At 31.2% G+C, this 18,855-nt stretch overlaps 1 protein-coding gene across 1 annotated transcript in view; it reads right to left on the reverse strand.

The window, feature by feature from the left end:
- Nucleotides 1–18,855, reverse strand: part of LOC129225567 (protein Skeletor, isoforms B/C-like) — a 113,507-nt gene that overhangs the window by 48,215 nt on the left and 46,437 nt on the right. Inside the window, exon 6 of the mRNA XM_054860013.1 lies at nt 5,380–5,452. Within this exon, the coding sequence (XP_054715988.1) occupies nt 5,380–5,452 (73 nt within the window). The remainder of the gene's footprint in view (nt 1–5,379; nt 5,453–18,855) is intronic.

Genomic DNA, 18,855 nt, shown 5'->3' on the forward strand with positions numbered 1-18,855 from the left:
ATTACCGTACCTAATCGTTTGAATGTTAGTAGTATTTCAAATATATGCAGAAAATAAAAACGCAAATAACATTCAATCCGAAAGAAATTGTCAAAACAAAAGAAATAAAAGAAATACATAAAAGTAAACACTATTTTTAAATGCTGAAAACAAAAGCTGTGATTTTTTCTCTCAATAATTTTTCTTTTTTTTAAATTTTACTGGTCAAACTGCAATGGGCACTATCGCTATGCTGCGGCAAAGTGGCAGTACCAAGCGGTTTTGATTCCATGAAAAAATAAAAACAATTTAAAAAAAAAAACGAGCGTATCTAAAAAGAAAAAAAAAACTTTGTCATTCATGATGAAGAATATTAAAAGCCAAAAATTTTGGAATTAAATTGAAAAGCATAAAACTTTTTTTTTACTTTAGCTTCACTTTAAAAGGAAGAAAAGAAGATAAAATAAATTGAATGACTATACTTTTAGGAGAAAGTTGGTGATGGTTAATTATATTTTCTACTGCCGTTCTCAACAAGTTCTTGAGAAAATATACGCTTTTTACATTTTCTGCTGCTTTTAGAATAAGAGATTTAGTTTGAAAACGCTTTTTGCGTACGAAGGAATGGAAAATATTTCTTCAAGTAAAAGCCTTTTTTTTAAGCTTAATTTTGAATTTCGCCTGAAATTATATTACGAAAAAAAATTGGTAAGAAGAAACGTTTGTACTATATCCAAATCGACTTTGCGTAAGAAAGTAGTGACCTTTGTATTTTTTTTCTTCTTATCGTTATTATTATTATCATTGTTATTATCATAAGCAGTGATGTTAACATCAATTTTTCTGAGGGTATACTTCCAGTAATCCATTACGCACAACATGTGTATGCGATAATATGTCATAATATGAACATTTTTGAAGCTTGAGGATATACGCTATAGAACCATTCTGCGATAAAGTCAACCGCTTGTCCCGCACGTGGCGGTTTATATGTTTCATTAAAAATAGTATTTTTAAAGGGTAGTGACGAAATTTTTTGTTTAAGATATCACACATAAGTTTGTAATTTGTTAAGCAAAAAAAAAAAAGCTCATAAGTATTTTTAAGTATAATTTATAATTAACAGGGTGTTCTGTTTTAACCTCAAGACCTTTATTTTCGCAACCGTTAATCCTAGATGCATACTTCCAATTGCAAAAATTTTCAAAATAAGATGCAGAGTTAGGATATTGAAACTTTGAAGCAAAAACAAAAACGAATCAAAAATACACAATTTAACTTTTTATGCGGTCCCTAGGTCCCCTAACTCATAGTTAAAGAAATAATCTCCATTAAAAACTATTACAGACACAAAAAAATTTGACATTTGTGTGACCAAAATTCAAACAGATATTCCAGTTCAAAGTTTTAAGGGACCATACAGAATATGAGATCGGAACTTTCAGAAGAATGACATGTCGTCAAAGTAAGAAAAACAAGGTATTTATATTTTTCATTCATATTCAAAAAAAAAAATGCAAATGTTATGCCGTGATACGCAAAAACACACTACAAAACCTCGAACAATTTGAAAAACCACACTCTATGCACACATATAATTTTAAACACTTGTTACCCCGCTTTATTTTCCCCCAAAAGGTGTTATTGATAGCAAGTGAAAAGTAATGTAAGTCCCAAAACGCTGCGTTTCATATCTCGGTGAATATTGGTCGTACTAATGGCAAATTTTTTGTGGTAATAATATCTTTCAATGGAGATTATTTCCCTAAATATAAGTTAGGGGAGCTGAGCACGTATAAGAAGTTAAATTTTGTATTTTTTGACTCATTTTTATTTTTACTTCAAACTTTCAATATCTTAACTCTACATCTGATTTTGAACATTTTTGCAATTGGGATTATGCATCTAGGACCAACGGTTGAGAAAATAAAGGTTTTTTGCAGGTTAAAACGGAACACCCTGTATATGAGGCGTCACGTGCGGGACAAAGGGACCATTTTCCGTGGAATGGCCCTAAATGTCTAAAAAATGTTTAAGAGTATACGGCATATATGAAGTATATCCTATGGGAACACCACTGATCATAAGTATTATTATTATTATATTACTAATAATTATTAACATTACTATAATCAATATTGTTATTAGTATCACTATAAATATTATTGTTATTATTGTTGTTATTAATATTGTTATTCTTATTTAATTATTATTGTTATCAACATTATTATTTTCATTATTACTATTATTAATAATATTATTTTTATCATTAATATTTTTATTACTATTTTTATTATTATTACTATTGTTATTATTACTATGACTTTTAGGAGTAGTATTTTTTTTATTAATATTATTTTATTATTATTATTATTAATAATATCACTATTATTATTAACAATATTATACTATTTTATCAGCACCAGTATCATTTTATCAATATTACATTACGATTATTAATAATTTTTGCATTAGCATTATTATTATCATTCTTATTGTTGTTATTGATCTTGTAGCTGCTGTTGCTCTTGATCTTTTTGTTGTTGAAAATGAGAAAAATTTTTAATCTTCAATTGGAAGTTTAAGGCTGAGGTTAAAAAAAGATTTTAATCAATGACTAAAAATTAACATTTGATTCAAATCACGATTAAAATCAGTTAACTTCAATCATTGACGCACTACATAGAAAGGACAAACTTAACCTGGCATCCCTGTGAAGGCTACGCAGATCCTAAACACAGAGCATGCCAGGTGCCAGGTTAGGTTTGCCCCACCTATACTTGATTCTGATTTATAATTGTTAAAAGTTAAATACTTCACATTTACTGCTAGCAGATGAGATGAGAATGTTTTGCATTTTCATAAATTTTTAATGAGTTATTATGCCTATCGCAAATTCAAAAATAAATAAATGTTTTCTTTTCCTTTGTTTTTTCTAATTAGTAAGTAGATGTTTAGGGATATTCGTTTTTAATAGCTCATTTCATTAAATTTCGCAACGTTAAATGTTAGATTGCATTTCCGAGAGAAAAAGTAATGGATCATAACAAACAACTATTAGCGTGTTTATTCATTCATGCATCACTTTCGTTTGTGAAATATTAATGAATACACCTAAAAATAAAAGGCGGTAAGATGTATATTTTTGTCGCTAGATGGCAGCACAAGTCATTTTCCTGCAATATTTTCAATGTGTTTTGTTTCGAATTGGTTGTGAATGGAAAAAAAATATACAAGAAAATGTTTATGTTCCGATTAAAAGTGCAAAAAAAAAAATGTGCGATGTATAAAGCTTCTAGTTAGGAATAAGGTTTTCGCAAAAAAATATATACTCAGAACGATGCGAGCCTACTTACAGTTTTTCACTTCTTTGGCAAAATAATTTAGTCGTACGTCGCTTAATCACCAATCAACATTTAAATAGTTAAATTAGAAACTTCACAAAAATTTAGTATTTACAAAACACTGTTATTAAATTTTTGGGAAAGCAAAGAAATTGACTGTCACAATTTGCAAAAGTCATAGTTTTAGGAATATAAAATTATCACTAGATTTTTTCTTCGAATTAGCCATGTTCAAACATCAAACACTTCAATGCGTATGCAAACGCATGAATAATGAGGGGATATTAAAATGGAAGAGAAAATATAACAAAGAATATAATTTTCTTACTTGCTAGAAAAAGAAAGGAAAAAACACATGCACAAATTCAGTGACAAATAGAATCTTTGCGAAACATTAAAGAAAACTTACTCACGTGTGAATATAAAGCGACGATAAATGAATTGAATGAGAAGTTCAATCAATAACGTTTATTATTACACGGATTCAAATTTATTTTCTTATACATTTAAACAAAAATAAACATAAAAGATATGCATTCTTTATTAATAATAAAGCTGAAAGTCTCTCTGTCCGAATCTCTCTCTCTCACTCTCTCTCTCTGTCAGGATCCCTCTGTCCGAATCTCTGTGACGCGCATAGTGCCAAGACCGTTCAGCCGATTTTCATAAAATTTTGCACAGAATTAGTTTGTAGCATGGGGGTGTGCACCTCGAAGCGATTTTTTGAAAATTCGGTTTTGTTCTTTTTTCCATTCCAATTTTAAGAACATTTTCCCGAGCAAAATTATCATAAGATGGACGAGTAAATTACAAAGTTATCATAACGTGGAACATTTAACATGGGCAAACCAATTGGCGAGAAATTCATCATACATTAATTGTAAATTTACAGGCGAATCAAAAGACCTTTTAAATTTCTACTACGGGCAAAGCCGTGCGGGTGCCAGAAGTAAAGTAGTAAAGTAGTAGTAAATAAGTTTGGATTTAAAGAATAATTACTCGCCTTTTAAAGACGAAAACGGTTTCCTGAGATCAGTTGGAAACGTTTTTGATTACTAAGGTTTCAGTTTTACGAATTCATTATTAAATTTTACGTATTGCAATCAAATGTACTTAAACCTCACTGAAGCAAAAATGACGTTCATTTTGGTCAGTTTTTGTTTTTAAATAATTTATATTCTTCGACCTTAAGATTGAGCTTTTTCTAAAAATTATTATTATTGCTTTTACTTCGCGTGATAAACAATTAAGTTTTTATCCTTATCTCATAAAGCTTTTTTTAAACATTAACACACTTGTATGTGAGAAACTTTCTTAGTTCTGAGAAGGTTCAGACAAATTTCAACTTCGCTCCAGATACTAGTAGTGCAGCCAGAATTTACCTTTTGGAGTGTGAGGGTTTGGTCCTTACGGTCATTATACGGATATAAACTGTCAAATTCGTTCTGACAGTATTCGTCAAAACCATATTTTATGGGGGGTTGATCCTCAAAACCTCCCTCGCGGCACCCATAGGAGCTTCATCATTCGTAGGCGCCATTTTTAGCTTTTGATTTTAGCGCCACCTACATGCCTTTAGCTTATATTGTACAAATGGGGAAAGCTTGATAACATAAGGATTAAAGAAAAAAAATTTTTTTTTTTTTAATCGTAAAATAAAAAGCACCAGCCTCTGGTATTTATTTGAATTTTGTCTTGAATACAAATTATGCTTTTCGCAATCAGGAATTGCAATAGGACCCTGTTCGTTGGTTTTCTTGTTTCTACAAATGGCTCCTACCCTAATCATGATTTCGAAACATAATTTGAATTCAAGACGACAAAATTCAAAGGATTGCCTAGGACTGGATGCTGTTTTTGCTAAAAAGACGATTGTGTAAAGTCAAGAGACTCGAGTACAAATAAAGTCTATTTTGGTGGCATAGACGCGACCGACCAGGAGGAGGTACATGCACACAGAGCCAATGGAATAGAGAAGTGTGCCTAGCAACTCCTAATTTAGCAGCATTCTACGATTTGACATATTGTCAACGCATAAGAAAATATGGAATCTTACCTTCCATTTTCATCTGCTAGTCTAAGACCTCTGGGATGTTGTCTGGCACCTCTAGAAATCCACCAATAGGCAGCTACAGAAGAAATAGTGATTGTATAATTCGATGGAACATTTGCTGCTTAATTTGATCATTTCGTTTCGTATGGCAACAATATAGATAAAAGCACATTCATTTTAATCAAAACCATACTCTTTTTTTTTTAACTACACTCCATGCCAATGGAAAATTTTAAAATCCTAGAAACATATACGTATTACTAAAAAAGTTTCAGCAGCCTAAAATCGGGAAAAAGTTAAGCGATCCGCAATATGTTTTTACCCCCATGACAAAAGGCATAAGAAGTGGAAATGAATTTATCTGTCTGCAGCAATGACAAGGTGGTAGCATTGATTGATTGGGCGGTCTAGTTCAGTGAGGTCATTCAACCTAATTTAGGTACAGGCGCGCACTGGAAACAGCTGCAAATGCTTTAGTTCTAATACAAATGATTATCGAGTTTTTTCCCCCTTTTTTCCTATATATTTTGTATTTTAAAACAGTGATATATATATATATATATATATATATATATATATATATATATATATATATATATATATATAGTGTGTGTGTGTTGTAAACCCTTGTCTGTGCTATACACAAATGAGAACAAACATTATTTTTCATTTAACTACCCTTGAAATCGTATTCTGGTTGAATTTCATTCGAATTAAAGCCATTTTTTCCCTTGTGTTAGTCCGTTCTTTTTTAAAAATATAATTTAGCTTAAAATGCTCATATTTAAGAAGAAAAAGAAACTACTAGTTGAAATTCACTGATAAAAAACTAATGCCGTTTTGAGAGAATGAATATCATATGCTTCGCAAAGTAAATGAATAAGGAAGCTTTTTTTTTTTTTGTTTACATGAAATGCATTTTGCTTTCAAAATATTGCTTTAAATGTTTAAAGCTATAAAACTATTATTAAAATAATTAACAGTTAAGTTCAATTCAGAAAAAAAAGATGTTAAATAAATTGGTGATAATATTTAGTAGCGTAGATTCATTTAGTTCAAGACGAAACTTTTATTACATTAAAATAGCAAATTTTAGGTAAGATCTGGTTTTAACGGAATTCAGTACTACACTATGCTAACTATACGCTTACAGTTTAATTACATCTTTTCATATTTAACAAAATAAACATAACTTATACTTTTTTAATAATGTGAATCATTTCCATTTCTTTAAAGTTACATTACACTTCAATTGGAAGAAAGTAACAGAATATTTTAGTTTTGTCTGATGACCTCAAAGTTCGTTTTTTCGGGTTGATCGTTATCTTCCACTTTTTTGTTTCTTGGTTTCTGATTGGTTTTCCGAACCCTCTCTTGCTGCCTTTTGCACGGTTAACTTGTAGCTCGTTAATTAGTTGGTTGTGGTCTCTTCTCTTGAATCCTATTGGTTGACCCGTTTTGTATGAGTACCGGTGTCCACGCGGTTGACGGTCAGTTCATTCACGACTTTCTGCTTGTGTGCTGAGTTTTTTGCACTGATAAAGAGACTCCATTCAAGCCTTGAAATAGATATATGTTGTATTCCCTTGAGATTTTGTGTCATATATACATTGCTTTTTCAATTCGATCATAATATAAAAAAAAACTTAAAATAATTATGATACAATGTTGAATTCAACTTTTCTTTCAATACAAGATAAACCCGTGCGGAACTTCGACTCTCTGTTAAGGCTCTACTGTGTACTATTAATATTACTACTGTAGTGTACAACTTCCATCTTCCTGCTTAACCGCCGCAGTTGCAAACGGCGTTGTAAAGCCAAGTGGTTCCAGCAGGCGATGAAAATACAGTGCAGCTCGTAGGAACGCCGAATAGTTTGAATTGCTTATTTTTTAAGTGCATTTACTTATTACTTTATTTTCCTTACTAGTTTTCCTTATTATCTTCATCGATAAATTAATAAATATATTTTGCATTGGTTCGTATTATTCATGCTTATGCTTCATGTTGACCTCCCTCTATTTATACAAATTAGAAACAGGGCTTAATATGCATGAGAAACCATCAGGGGACTGTATTCCTGAACGTTTCTCAAATTTAAGGGAAGATCTATACATTAGATGGAGTTGAAGTAAGTCACATAAGGCTTTACACGCTTTAAAGCTTCCATACTTATTTTGTTAGGAATAATACGTGTTTAGAGAACTGATGCAAAGTTGTAAAGCCTGAGTTGGGCGTTCTAATGGCTTTTGACTGCTCAATTCTCCGTATTTTTTCAGAATATCAAAACTTACGCTACGGCTGTGACGCCAAGATTTTTGAAAACTCGCCACGACCACATTTCCGAATATTTCATTTATTCGTTTTATCTAAGAGACCATATTCAAAATCTTTGACAATTTCTGTGCCAATATTCCGTCATTTCTATCAATTTTCTAATGAAATCTAGTTGAAAACAAATGCAAAATATGGGGTGGTGGGGGAACGATAAAAATATTCCAGCAAACTTATTAAAAAGCCTAACACTGCTAAAAGGTAAGCAGTGAAAAAGTGGTGTAGTTCAAGATTAAATTTAACTTAATTTATCATAATGTTTTTATGGTCAAAGTTGTGATAATTCCCCCCCCCCCTCCAAATAAAAGATATAACATGTAAGCTCTACTTTTTTAATTTCAAAGAAAAATATCTAATCAGTAAACTATACGATAGTGTGATAATGAGAAAAGTAAATAAGTAGCAATAAAAAGATTACCGCAAAACATGTTTTTGGGAGCATAAACTATTTGCAAAAATTTCGGCAGCTTTTAAAATCTATTGTCTCGACGGAGACGAGGGCAAATACTTTTTGCGACAAAAATGTCTTGTTATGCATTTTTGATTGCTACCTATTAAAATTATTTTCATCGTTACACTATTCATGTAGTTTGTTGGTAAGGTAATAATTTTTGTAGTTTAGTTTATATTTAAAATAAATTCAGTTTAGAAAATATACCATCGTCTACTCGAATCTTTATGTAAGAAATATGCTTAAAATACTTCTACAATAAAGCTGTTTTTCTTTGGCGACTCAGGCAAAACATAAGTTTCAATATAGTAAGAAACTCCAAATCCTGAAACATTTATATCGAGATCATACATTTAAAAAAAAAATTTCGCATTTCTCCATAATTCTGCATTTTTTTCTTGCAAGAACAATATACATGGTATTTCTCGTATTTACTGCGTAGTATTATGTAGCAAGCTCGGTCGCAAAGCAAAAGAAAAAAAAATGGGTTTAAATGGAGAAGGGGCTAAAGGGGAAAAAATGCTTTAGCAAAAAAGTAATGTGTTTCAAAACATTTTTTATTTTTCCCAAAAATTTGAAATGCGTATTTAAACAAATACTGCCGTGTGCTGATAAACGGCAGTATCTGCAGAAACGAGTTTGCGAGATAATTGAAGAAATGTGTGATGGATTCAATACTAACAATAGGAAAATGTTGGAATTAGACGTTTTTTTCCGCGCCTTTGTTTTAGCGGAAACCAAACCAGATATCGTGTACAATAAAGTTAACGTACAAAAGATGACAAAAATGCAAAAAAAAAAAAAAAAAAGAAAAGAAAAAAATTTGTAGTTACTGCCTTTTACTTAAAAAAATTTAAATTGCTTCGTGCATAAACTAATCAAATTAAATACAATCTATTTTGACGTAACAAACAACGCCGACATTAACACCGACAAGACTATATGTGTTTCATGTATTTTTATGATTAGATGTGAGCTATAATTCTTGAACTAACCCTCAAATCAAGTCTAGAACGATAGGGGATATGAAATATCAAAACTGAACCGCACTGTATTAATTCATTCATTAAATAATCCATTTATTTATTTACCTTCAAATTCATTCTCCAGCACACTCCAGAGTATTTTAGACGGACATTAACAGAATTGAAACTGTAGTTATTAGTGTAGTAAAGGGTGTTTTTTTCAGAGGTATAAAACTTTAAGTTGGCAACACTGTTTGATATGTGTGCCATTTTGATAGCTGTCACTTGTTTTATGTTCAGTTTGGTTTGCCATTTCATCATGAATAGACAACAAGGCGGTGCAACATGCCACACAGCTCGAATCACAATTGATTTAATGAAAGAAACGTTCGGTGAGCGAATAACTTCGCGTAATGGACCCATGAATTGGCCTGCAATATCATGCGATTTAACACCGCTGGACTACTTTTTGTGAGGCCATGTGGAGTCTCTGGTCTGCACCGATAAGCCACAGACGATTGACGCCTTGGAAGAGAACATTGGCCACCTTATCACTGACATACGGCGGCTCTTGCTGCATAAAGTGAGAAAATAGGACTTTCCAATTGGACTTTCTCCGAGCCAGCCAAGGTGGCCATATGCCAGAAATCATATTTAAATAAAAATGGCAAAGAATCATCTTTCGAATAAAGCAACATTCATGGCAATTAACAACATTTAGCTGTGTTTTATTTGAACCTAAAGTTCACTACCTCTAAAAAAAACACCCTTTAGTTATATAGTGTTATAAACCATTTACGAACTTTTTTTTTTTTTGTTAGAAATAACTGACCTTTGGGTACTTGCCATATCGTTCATGGGCTGTGTTTTTAGGATTAAATTTCATTTTGAAAAAGGTACAAGGGATTCAATCACATATAGGATTTAGCTTACTACTTTGTCTTTAGCATGTACAAAGCAGGGAGCTAGATTCTAAGATCGCAATTTAATAATTGCAAGATTGCTGCTTGCGATCATCTTGCTGTAATGGAGAAAACTAATATTTCCCTTATTTTTGTTTCGTTAACGTAAAACCAGACATACCAAAAAAATTCAAATAATCTATACCGAACTAATTAATAATTCCTTTAAAAAAAATTCTAAGAAATGAAAAACATGGAAAGACACACACGCATCGCAAAATTTTTCTTTACATGGAAAATGTAGTCCCAGTATACTTTGCATTTAAAATTTCTCTAATTTTACTAACATTTTTAACAAAATCGACTGTACTAGAGAATATGTAATTATTTTTGTTTCTAATCACTTTTCACAATTTTTCGCTCGATTTTTACGACTGAAAAAAAAATCTCCTTTCATAATGAGAGAAATAAACCAAGCTATTAAATTCGCTAAATATATTCCAAGCGTTAAAAGTGTTTGTATTATAAAGCAAATAATTTACTTTGTTTTCTTTATTAATCGTTTCTCTGACAGAACTTCGCCTTCACAACGCGGAAGTGTTCCCTTTTACTTCAATACTCTCATAATCAATTTGACAATCCTTGTTGGAAACAAAAGGTTCATTGTAATTCACTCCTCGAAGATTTTTTTTTTTTTTTCAAAAACTCAGAATTGAAGTTAGCATAATTTATTCATCAGGACTCATTCTGGTCTAACAACGCGTATACCGTTCTTCCTCTATATTACAGATAACACAAGGAATCCGGGTCTAAGATCGTAACCTTTGACTTACGGGTTATCCTTACGCGGAAGACAAGCTCATAGTTCTTGGAGCCAAGTAGCAAAGTAGTTACCTGAAACCATTATCTTTCGTTCTGAAGGCGATGGTTTGACTGAAGGCTATAAGTGTGGAATCGGGATCGTGTTATGTTATTTTGAAAGTAACAGAGTCCAGCTGCATATAGCCAGCAGCACTGCAATTAAACTAGGAGCAGAATAAGCGCACGGTAAATCAAGAGGAATAATTTGTTGTGTTGCTTTTTATGAAAAGATACCTACTTACATAGCCATGTCGCTCACTGAATTACTTCTAAAAACTCATAGATATTTCACAAGTACGCATGAGTTCTTATGTCTCAGAAAATCTCTCCCGCTTTTAAAAGTGTTTGATGTATTAAAATTCGATTTGATTTCATGCAAAATCTTATTAAACGCGATTTATAAGTTTCTACTGCAACATTTTGCTTCTTCTATGTACTATTATATGAAACCAGTGGTACTCGTAAGGCTTTTCCCGTATTGGAAAATCAAAAGGTCATTTGGTTCGCCTGTATCTTTACAAATAATGGATGATAAATTTCTCGCCAATTTGCGTTGTTAGTTTGCTCGCTCTTGTTATGGTAGTTTGCTCATCCACGTTATGGCAATTTGCTCTTTCACGTTATGATAATTTGCTCGTCCACGTTATGATAATTTGCTCTGTAAAATGTTCTAAAAATTGGAATAGAAAAAGAACAAAATCGAATTTTCGAAAAATCGCTTCGAGGTGCTCACCCCTATGCTACGAACTAACTTTGAGACAAATTTTATGAAAATGTCCGAACAGTACAGGCGATACGCGCTTAACAGACCTCCAGATATCCAGAGATCCAGACATACAGGCTTTCAGCTTTATTATTAGTAAAGATTATCTGAAATTGTATGACATATTGATACATGTATTGAAACATTGTATACGTTTAATATGCCAGGATATTCTTTCAACCAGAGAATACCGTCCTCCGAAGCGGGATGGTTGGACGCATCTTTTATGCAGGGCTGTGGAGTCGGAGTCAAGAGTCGAAGGTTCAAAATTCCAAGAGTCGGAGTCAGTTATGTTCAATCAAAGTCTGCGATACTGTCAGTGCTTGCGGAGTCGGAGTCGAACTGATTTTGGGGTAATGGAGTCGGAGTCGGCCATTTTCCATCGGACTCCGCCGCCGTGTTTCAGTGCCCTCTTTTTACTTTCGAACCTTGCCTTTTCCAGACATCACATAATATATTTCCGTTTCCACCTACTTGCTCCATGGAGAATTTTGTTTATAATGTGATTGCTACTTTGTTACCACCAGGAAAGTGCGGGAGAGCTAGTACAGATAAGAGCACTTTTCGGTTAGTAAAGAGTATGAACATTTAAGTTCGTTTTAGAAATTTAGATGCATTGATGCTTCAAGAAACAAAAAAAGCAAAATATTATTCTTTCGAAGTAAAAGACGCACTTCTAAAAAATCATTTTCTCAAAAATGAACACTCTCAAAAATTGCCAAATAGGATTTTTTGTTATCGGATCCATCATTTATGCTCACCCTATGTATAAATCAGCGCATAAGTTTTCACTCAATATTCATTATTTTATTTTACATTTCTTTATTTCTGTAAACGCACTTATTTTCGCGGTGTCCCCTACCTTTCATTCACATGAAATTCCCTCCCCCCCCCCCTATTTTTCTCTTTCAATCTTATCTTTCAAGATATTTAAGGATTTCAGGACGGCGAAAAGACGGAAACTAGGGAAAAATGGAAAATGAAATTTTGTGTCAGCACAAAACGGCCAAGAATCTTTTCTCTTACTTAAGTCACGTCTGTCTTTCACTTTTATTTATTTTTTTAATTATTTTTAACAACTAAAAATATAATATTTTCAAACAAACAAGTAAATATTACGAAAGATTTTTAACAATATGCATCTTTCAAATGTTTTTTAGCATTATGGGAGCGTTTATAAGAAATCGGTGACAGAGTTGCCTGATTTTGAAACAGAAAAATGCTAAACTTCCTCTAAAAAATGCTAGAAAATACTGTATTTACAAAATACTGCACCACGTACTAGAACAAAATCGAATTAAGATATCAGTACTCTGGCAAGGTGTTAACAATTTGTTTTCGTATTTACACTATTGACGACTGTGAAATCATCAAATATGTATACAAATATCTTTCTAATAATAAATACATTAAGGAGGTCCGGGACACGAAAATCGTCAAATTTTGAAGAAGAAAAAAATTATCATTTTAAAAACTACTCCGTTTTCTTCTGCTTAAGGACGTTTGAATCTTGTTTCTATCTTAATTAGAAAGAAAGATATAATTCTTTTGGTGGCATGCATTTAACTAAAATCCCATTTAACTTTAAAACTTTGAATGCGTTTTTCTAAATGATGCAATTTTTCACAATTTCTTCCATTCAAACTCTTATAAGTCAGGAACCGATAAAAATAAAGTAATGGAATTTGGAGAATATCTTTTTCAAACAGTTTACTTTAACTTTTATTCGTCGAATTTTTAAAAAGTGTTTACTGCCGAAAATATGTTTTTTTTTCTTTTTAAGTATCTTCGAATTTTTAAAATTTTTTCTTCAAAAATTTTATTTTTTCACTGAATTTAATATTTTTAAAATCACAGAGTAAAAGTTAAAACTTAGATATTTCTGCATAATTTCTAGAAAAAAAATTGAAAATTGACATAGAATATTTTGAAGTTATAGCAATTTAAAAAATTACTTTAAAATAAAAAAAAAACCGCCTTCAAAAAATACCCAGGAACTAAAAAGCAAAAAATAACTGATTACACTTACATTCTATTTCCTACCCAAACATAGAAATGAAATTTATTTTACAATTCCAGTACAAAAATCAACTTAACTAAACACCGAATTATAAAATAAATACTGATTTAAATTACTATACGATGAATTATTTTAAATACCTAACTAATTATATTCGATCTCTTAATTTTTAATAACCTTTTGAAGTCGAGGCCTCCTATAAACTACTACGTAACGTAACTGACAACCCACGTGAGTTGAAAGAGTGAAGTGAGTGACGTGAGTGAAGTCGAGGCCTCCTAACGTAACTGAGTAGGTTTAGATTTAAAGACCAATTTCGCGTTTAGTTAAATTAGTGTTCAACTCACGTGGGTTGTCAGTTACGTTACGTAGTAGTTTATAGGAGGCCTCGAGTTCAAAAGGTTATTAAAAATTAAGAGATCGTATATAATTAGTTAGGTATTTAAAATAATTCATCGTATAGTAATTTAAATCATTGTTTATTTTATAATTCGGTGTTTAGTTTAGTTGATTTTTGTACTGGAATTGTAAAATAAATTTCATTTCTATGCTTGAGTAGGAAATAGAATGTAAGTGTAATCAGTTATTTTTTGCTTTTTAGTTCCTGAGTATTTTTTGAAGGCGGTTTTTTATTTAAAAGTAATTTATTTTTTGCTTTTTAGTGGTGTAAATAACACGGCGAGAGTCTCGGAGACTTCCGACGACTGTGAAGAAAGGCTTTTTCAAATGCCTAACTATGTACAAAAAAAAATTGTCTTCATCATTTGTTCAACTTTATCAAAGTTTGCTTTCCGAAAGCAAATGCACGAATCACTAAAATAAAAAAAAAATCGCTTTAAGTTTAAATTTGTAAAATTGTAAATTTTAGAATTGTAACATTGTAAATTGTAATTTATGTTTCGCAATTAGTGTCATGTAACTTGTGATAAAAGTCGCATGTTTCTTCACATGGCCTCACTATAGATGAAGATTAAAAATTCCACTAGAATGAATTCTATGTTTGCTTCAGAGAATCCTTAATTCAAAATTTTCATTATCATTACTCTTAATAATATATATTTTAGTACTTTCTTTAACTATAGGTAAAAAAAGTATAAACCTTTGTTTTATGGAATTTGTTTATCAATGGGTTTTATATTTAATCGTTTGTGAGGGAAATTGCATGAAATTTACTGTTTTACCCTTAACTTCTCCCTAAAGAACAAATAGGGTAAATCAAAGATTTGGAACCTAAGTTAGACCACCCCTAAACAAAACCACTACTAAACAAAAAAAAAAAAGCATAAAAACCGGTTCACTAAGTACAAATCAATTTAAATGCGAGTATGATATTTGAAGAGTTCCTTCAATTTCATCAAACCTGAACTTGATTAACATTAGACCGCCGAGGAACTATGCTGTTTCAAACAAAAAAAGACTTTTCCTTATCGGTACAGGCAGGGACATGCACAGAAATTTTGGAGCTCATCACAAATGACTTTTCCGGGCCCCTCTCCGCATTGTTTACCCCTATATTTCACGGTTAGTTGCAAAAATATTGGGCCCCCTCCAGGCTCGGGCCAACAGGTGTCCCTCCCCCCTCCCTGTGCACGCCCCTGGGTACAGGTGTCTTCGAGTATTTATGGAACATTGTACAAAGGAAAAACAAATCCGACGAGTTAAGACCCTCCTCCTTTTTTTGAAGCCTGCTAATTAATATAACCCTAATTTCAAATTGAACTGGCGTCATCGTAAAACAGTAAATCCAGAATATTGGTCAAACTTCAGACATCATACACAGTTATAATGCATATTATTAAAGAATATAAATTAAATCGTGGGGGAGAGGTGTTCTGTATTCAATTCCCCCTCAATTGAACACTAAATATATTTAAAAATTTTAATATTAAATAAAGAACTTTATATTTTAGTGCCAAAAGAAAGTTATTATTAAATAAAATATTAAGGTAATTGATTCAACTATTAAAGTAGCAAAATATATTTAATTTACTGCTTTGCTACGCAGTAATAAATACATTAGTAACACCTATAATAAAAAATTACCATGCGGCGCAGCGTTGAGAAAATTAATCGTCAATGTGCCGCGAGAATTAAATATCGTTCAAGAGAAAGCCAAAAGCTTAGGTGTGAAAATACACCAATCACAGCAACACCACGTGATCATGACGTATGAAATTTAAAGTTTCTTGAATTTCTCCGAGACCCCTTATCAGATCCAGACCAAATTACAATGGGACCATCTGGGAAGTATACCCAAACAAAAAAATGTTTTTTCAAATCGGTCCAGTAGTATTGGAATAATTCGAAAACACACATAAAAAGCCGCAATACGAAATCATAACCTCCTTTTTTGAAGTCGGTTATGAAAACCCCATTTAAAAAAAAAAAACTAATTAAGTTTAAATAAAAAAAAATTAAGTTATGATTTTGCTTATTAAATAGATGGTGAATCAGTACAAAAATTTTAAAAACTCTAAAGTATTTAATAAAAAAAAATTTCAAAATGTGTCCTGGACCCCCTTAATTATATCATGTTTTATTTTCGGAAAAATTGTGTCGGTTAACCGAAAGAGTAACCGATTGCAGTTTTCCTTATTTTAGGGTAATTTCTTAGTGAAGGGGGGGTGGATTTTAGTCTCAGCGAAACGGGGGTCAAACCATTTTTGCAGGGCTTTAAATTTCAAGATTTTCGTGTCCGTGGAATCACAAAAATTAAAGCCTCGCGAAATATTTGAACTTTATATATTTTTCAACAGCTTTCTGTTCTGTTCATATAAAATTTGCTAAAATTTTAAGTATGCAAAATAGCAATTATCTTCATTTTAGCAAAAATTACCGCTCCAGAAAATAAATGGTTTTACAGTACTGAAAAATGAACATCCGCCGAAGTTTAAACGTAGTTCAAGGACTATAAAAACAAATTAGTGAAATGAGGTCTTTGGTAGTTCTAAAAATGCTTTCTACAAGGAAAAAAATGTACATTATTGAACATAATCGTCCTTGCCTTTGCCGGAGTTATTATTTCCTCTAGTAGATGCAAATATATTCGGTCATCAAATCGATGACCTGAGTGTTTCAAGGTTTCCAATACTTTTTACGTGAGATCAAAATTTTGATTAAAGTTATTTTTCCACCTCGTAATTATATTCAAAAAGAGTTATTGCATTTGCATGTTAGTGATGTGTTTTCGTTCAAAGGAGAAATTCACGATCTAAATCAATCTTAATTTGATTCATCTCCAATAAATGAATAGTGATTGCAAAATAAAAATCAATTTTTACTTTTGCTCCTAATTTTTTTTTTAAATTTTTTTTTCGAGCGACTATAATGGGGTCGTTTCCAAAATTTTAAAAGCATTTTTTCTGAAAGAGCATGCTTAAAAAACGTAGGATCTGACCATTTTTAAAATAATCTGCTTAGGTTTAGTATTTAAAAAAATACTCAAATCGGTGCGCTTTCATTGTTTATGCTTCTGCCAATGAAATCATAAATGACGAAAGGCCATTCTTTGTTGCCATTCGCAGAGCAAAATATTTAATTTGCATCTTTACTCACGTGTATTGGCAACGAGAGGGCTGATAGCAAGCGTAGAGCGCAATTTTATTTCGCTTCTTGATTATCATAACGTGGAAACGCAGTAGAAAAATGTGCCAAAGAGCATCATTTGTGACGTCATCAAGACCACGCCTTGTTTGAAAAATCAGACTTTTGAAAAAATTAATCAAAAAAATAACTGTTGGGAAAATAAAAGTCTTTTCTGGGTTTATATATATATATATATATATATTTAAATCAATTTCAGTGACAAAAAGTACTACTTTTGACTGAAGGAAACAACCACATTTTGCTATCAAATAGGAGCTTTATAGGGTACAATGAAGAATTGTTCCTCACTCCTTCGAAGTTCTGCAATATGTTATCCCAACAGAAAAGTTATCACATTATCTGCTGTAATATGTAAGAAAAATAAAGAATGGAGAATATTCCTAACAGAATAATTCTTCGTTATATGATAAATGATTAGCATATAAGTTGATTTAAAAGAGGAATTTACCAAGCTAATATGTTTTATTATTGCTATATTTTTTCTCAATATAGTCCGTTAAAAAAAAAATGTTCCCCATGAGTTCTTGAAAAAAATTGGATCTTTAAATAGTTCTTATTTTTTGAGAGAAAAAACTCAGTAAGAAATCTTACTGAGACAAATTAGTTATTTTAATTTGTTGTTTATTTACTTATATATATTTACTTACTTTTCTCTGTTTTTAAATATTTATTTATTTATTTCAATTTCCTCAAATTTTTAACATGTTATTTAAAGTATATTGGTTAGATTTAATTTAAAGTATGGTATAGTATAGTCTGCATTTTCCCCAAAATTAATTTGAATTATAAATTTGCATGGCATTTTAAAAGTTTTAGGGTTCTCAAAATGTCATTTTAACATATGCACTGATGTGTCCAAATGTTACTAGCTTTAGAATGTACGTATTTCTTTTATAGGTTATTTTTTATATTTTCTATTATAGGTAGTATCTTACTAAAATGACATTCAATTTTACTTCAAATTTCAAAGTATTTGCAATGTCACTTCGTTATGTGGATTGAATATTTTTTAAGGATTAACTACTAGCTTTTATTGTTGGGCCATTTCACAGCATTTTGTCCAAATACAGAGTCCGCAGCATGACACTTTTTTCGCTATAACTGCTTAATTTATTGTTTGAATAGCGCATTGCTTTATTTTGAGTTCGTTCTTATATCACATAAACTCAATAAAAAAATAATGTGAGAATCAAACATTAAGTTAAATAGGTACAGCCAAAGGGGTGTCATGTTGCGGAGACTTCACATTTGTATAAAATGCTGTAAAATGGCATTGTTTCAACTTAATATAAATAAGAAAAAAATTACCATGTTATCAAAGCAAAAAAAAACTTGTTTCCCTTTTTTTTAAGTTAGATACATACAGAAAATTTTCATTTCAAAAATTATCCTCATTTAGAGGTCAAATTTCTGGCAATAAGAGTTGATGAGCTCGGCATTTATTAAAAAATATGCTTCTTAAAATTAAAGAGAGTGAAAGAGACTGATTTTTTTTATATAGATAAGTGAATAGTACAAAAAGACTCTTCTCCATCTTACCCCACCTCTTAGCCTTAAGCTGCTACAAAAATACTGC

The sequence above is a fragment of the Uloborus diversus genome, chromosome 7 (genome assembly GCF_026930045.1).
Source record: "Uloborus diversus isolate 005 chromosome 7, Udiv.v.3.1, whole genome shotgun sequence".
NCBI lineage: Eukaryota > Metazoa > Arthropoda > Arachnida > Araneae > Uloboridae > Uloborus > Uloborus diversus.